This window comes from Monopterus albus, unplaced genomic scaffold, assembly GCF_001952655.1.
Source record: "Monopterus albus unplaced genomic scaffold, M_albus_1.0 scaffold1.1, whole genome shotgun sequence".
Lineage (NCBI taxonomy): Eukaryota > Metazoa > Chordata > Actinopteri > Synbranchiformes > Synbranchidae > Monopterus > Monopterus albus.
The window spans coordinates 2,387,021-2,391,518 of NW_018127881.1; the positions used below are offsets into that span (position 1 = coordinate 2,387,021).

Here is a 4,498-nt window from a genome sequence, read left to right on the forward strand (position 1 = left end):
AAGAGCGTCTGAAGTGAGGGCTAGAAAACAAAAGTGTCAGACAACAGGTGTAGAGAACAATGCTTCTTGCACTTGCAAAATGTTGTGAACCAGCAAGGAAATGTGAAGAGTTTGGCTGTTGCTGTTCTGGGTGCCAGCAATCCTAATGAGTCTGTCAGGGCCAGTTAGTGCAGCCAGACCTGCTTGTGTCCCCTCCAGGCTGCAGACAGCTGTTATTAGCCCCGTAATGGCATGCCACAGGGCCAGATTAGCTTGGCACACTGGAGAAATATCAAACATTCACTTACTGTGGCTCCTTCGCCGGCCAAAGCAGCTATTCTGTAAGGCATTTATTTGGTGGCAATGCTGGCAAGCTACCTAACAAGCCACGACAGAAAAAGTCTCCATTGAGAGATGCAGTTAGTGTACAGTAGCTCCTCTGAAAAGTAGAAAGAAAAAGAGTTCTGACTAGACAGTGTACAAGACACAACCTACTGGGTTGTTGCTGATTTTGGCTTAGAGTCATGTTTCACATCAAATAACTAATCACTGTAAAGAATACATGTAATTATTGTAAATCACAATAATAAAATCTACTGTATGTCAATTTTGAATATGGGGAAAGTATGAGTACTTTTTAAAGTGCTGGTTTTCAAGGAGGTGCAGCAATGAGGAAAGTTGTAAATAAGCCTTCTTTTTAATAATGCTGTGTCATCATTATGCAAACCCTATCGACAAGATGGCCTCTGCTGTCTACTCATCTGTTTTCACCTTTCATAATGAACACAGGAAATCAAAATCTTAAACACTCTCACTCTGCCTCGGGGGATTGCCTGGACTGTGATCAGTGATAGGCCTATTAGATCAGCATACTGTTAATGCATATACTTCTCTGCATAGAACACTACTCACAGTGTATAAATAATGCTTTTTGAACCCAAAATTTCCTGAATAACTTTCATACATGCTATGTTACATAAGCTTTTATATATACATACTATATATGTCTTGTGGGTTTCACTTCATTGCAGTCACTATGCATTTAGACTCAAAAACTCAATCTGCACATACAGTATGTGTTTATTGTAGTTTCACTGTAAAAGCTGAGGCTTTCTATGCTCGTGTGTACATTGAACGCATGTTTGACTGTTCCATGTGAGTGACTAATAATGAAAGGAGGCACCAGTTTAGTTCATTCAGGGATGTTTTGTTGTCTTACTGCACAGAAATCTAAATCCCTGCCCTCTATTTGTGTGTGTGTGTGTGTGTGTGTGTGTGTGTGTGTGTGTGTGTGTGTGTGTGTGTGTGTGTGAGATTACATGTCTGTATTTTGCATGCTTGTAGGAGTGTGAATTACTTTGCATGTTTGGTGAAGTGACAATGAATGTTAAAAAGAAGAAGGGGAGCAAAGAAAGCAAATTGATAAGTGTGTGAGAAAGATAATGTTGTATTTACAGTATAATAAATTGGTGCACTGTGCAAGTTTTCTCCCTCATTAGTCTATATCACATCCTCATTAGCAGACTGCGTGGATCAAGTGCAGCAAAGCCATCAACCACTATACATCGCAGGCAGCAGCCACAGCCAGTTTTAAACATAAATTAATGTTTTATCTTTTTAGTTATGAGAAATCAGTTACCAATACCAGAAATAAAAGGAGATTGTTTTATCAATGAACACACATAACACACTACAGTAGGTTATCACTGTTGTACAAATCACAACACCAACAACATGCAAGCTGCTGATCACGTTACTGAAGAGACTCAGTGACTCAATATCAAGGAGTCACAGAGGTGAAGTAAGGCAAATTTTTGAGAGTGAGACATTTAGAGAGACAAAGAGAAGGAGTGAGATAGAGAAAGTGAGATTTGAAGCGAGACCTGGGATGTACCCCCCGCTGTGGCTGTGGGACAAGATGTGAACTCGACTGAAATGTGCTGCCAAGGACAACTTGTGAATTATTAACTTCCCGACTACTGAGGGCTTTGCCACCACTCCTTGAGGTTGTGTCATACAGCTGAAACCCACATGGGGAAGCACGGGGAGGAGCTGGAAGGCTTAGAAAACTGCTATACTCTAATTATCAGCTGTGTAATGTATAGAAAAATGGCACCAGTAGAGTAGAGCGGAGGGCAGTAACGCTGGCTCCCAAACACAACAACTTAGTTCCATTAGTGCTGCCGGTGAGCCAGCCTTACCCAGTTATTATGTGTGGTACATCACTATGAGCTGATGTGACTCAACATGGCAGCCAGTGTGCAGGCTTTGTGACTGAAATGTATAAAACTGGTAAACACCGGTACACAGAAAAAGAACTACAGAATGTAGGTGGCTATGCTGTATGATTGCTGAATTTGGATGGGAAAATAAAACTTAGATAACTTGTCTAACAAATGCAAATCCTTTCTTTGAGGTTTTATTATGGCGCAGTGTTTGAGGTTACTTAAAATCTCTCTGTCTCCTCTTCCAGAGCAGATACGGTGCTGCAGATCGAGGTGTGAGGCTCTACAGTTCCTTGCCCATGCGCCCAAACCCTGACGGCAAGAGACTGCCCTCTACTGGGGTAAGACTTCTCACCCCTGTCACCCATGCCCCCTCACCCTTTACTCTCATTCATACCCACATTTACCAGCATACCCTCTGCCATATTTAACCCTTAACCATCCGGTGAAAGCCACAAAAGAAGCCCTTCCCCCATTTGCAAGGCAAGACAGTCAAAACACTAGACTGGAGCAATGCAGACTTTGACATACCTCATACATCTTGTAGCTGCGACTTCCTGTGATAAAAACTACACATAGGAACAACTGATAAAGATAATAACCAATATCTGTACTATCTCCATCTAAACTACCTTCACGTACCTTCACATCTTTCTTATTCTTTAACTCCACATTTCACCATTCATCACCACTACCGCTCACCCTATGGGCTCTTCCCACACTCACTGTGATAGACCTGCTCACTTCCCCATTCCCAAATCAGCACTGGCCTCCACAAAGCTCCCAATCACGCACCCAAATGACTCGGTGGTTTGTGTGGTATCTGCTAGATAGCTTCTCACAGAAGCATGTTGTCGCAGCCGAAAGGCCAACCAACTGCCTCCTACTGTATTTGGGTTCACAGAGAAAAAAAAGGGGTTTGTGGTGGGTTTCTAGATATAATTCTTCTGCTTCTGACTTGTTTTATGTTGAAAAAAAGGGAAAAGTGAAAGTCAGTTAAATGTGAAATATTAAAATATTTTTGAGATTTTCTCTGTTTGCTACATCTTTTGTTGTAAAACAGCTGTATTAGAACATCAAAGTCCAATTTCAATTATTTTATTATATAACTGAGGACATTTGGAAAAAGTACAAGATAAAGTTTATTGAGGTTTAGTGATCCAGCACTTGCAGTACTTTGACTTTGACAAAGTGCTGGAACAGTAAGCTTACTCTGTTTGTGAAACCTTTTTCATTAAAAAAAAAGAAATCTTTTAGTATTGTGAAAATCATAATTAGAATCTAGCTTCCTTTGCCTTTATGCATTTATGTAACAAAGGAGAGAAAATGAAAGAACAATAGAGCAAAAAAAAAAAAAAGAATTTAATTTCATATGTCTCCCTTTTTCATGTTTCACTCCATGCAAGTGCTTTTTGAATTATCTCTTCACTGCTCCAGGGCTGAACAAGAGGAAGAGTGGGTGAGTGAGGGAGAGTGAGGGAGAGACAGACAAAGCGAAAGCTGTGTAATATTGTTGGTGCGCACCTTTTTTAATTACAACAGAGATTGTATTGATGTCTCAGGCCACATGTCCTAAATCATTTATCAAGGGGGAGAGAGTGCTAACAAAGCATTTCTAAGAAACCCATCCTCTCCCAGGGCCTGGAATCATACGTTATCTAAAGTGAATATTGTTAATGCTGTTCTGTGGAGAGACTGACTTACAAATCATGGGAATGAGTTCCTTGTCAAGAACATGCATGAGGTAGTAAAGATATATATCCACTTTTATCTGAACCTCTGTTGTGCAAATTAAACTCCATCTAAATCTCTATGCAGAAGTTGTTTATAGAATGAAGAGGGCCATGGAAAAATGATAAACAATGTAAGGGAGAGAACATTTCTAAATTGCCTAACTGTTTGGCTGTCTAGTAACTTCAAGTTTACATCTCGTGTGTAGATTAGTATTTATCAAAAAACACAATGCGAAGAAGACAATACTGTATGTGCTATTTTCTGCCTCACTCTCTGGTTTTCTGCCATTTCCTTTTGTCTGTTATTACCTGGGTGTAGCATCAGTACAGTAGCAAACTGTAGCTACAGGCTGCATGGAGAGGAGGAGAATATAAACCACTTAACATGCAGGAGGAAACCAGACGTTTTTCCATTGCACTTATCAGGTGCTGTGGTGAGAGCAAGTGTCAAGGTGCAGTAGGTCTCTGCCCCCCCTCCCAGCTCTTCTCACCCATCCTCTCTTTCCTCCCCTCTTCCTTCCACTGCACACCCCTTTTATTTTCTCCTGATCTCTATCTCTG

The 4,498-nt window shown here is 40.8% G+C and overlaps 1 protein-coding gene across 3 annotated transcripts in view; it reads left to right on the top strand.

Annotated features, from left to right (window-relative positions):
- Positions 1-4,498, top strand: part of tox2 (TOX high mobility group box family member 2) — an 89,895-nt gene that overhangs the window by 29,077 nt on the left and 56,320 nt on the right. For all 3 annotated transcript variants that reach the window (XM_020617428.1, XM_020617582.1, XM_020617507.1), the window contains exon 2: positions 2,453-2,545. In XM_020617428.1, coding sequence (XP_020473084.1) covers positions 2,453-2,545 — 93 coding nt within the window. The remainder of the gene's footprint in view (positions 1-2,452; positions 2,546-4,498) is intronic.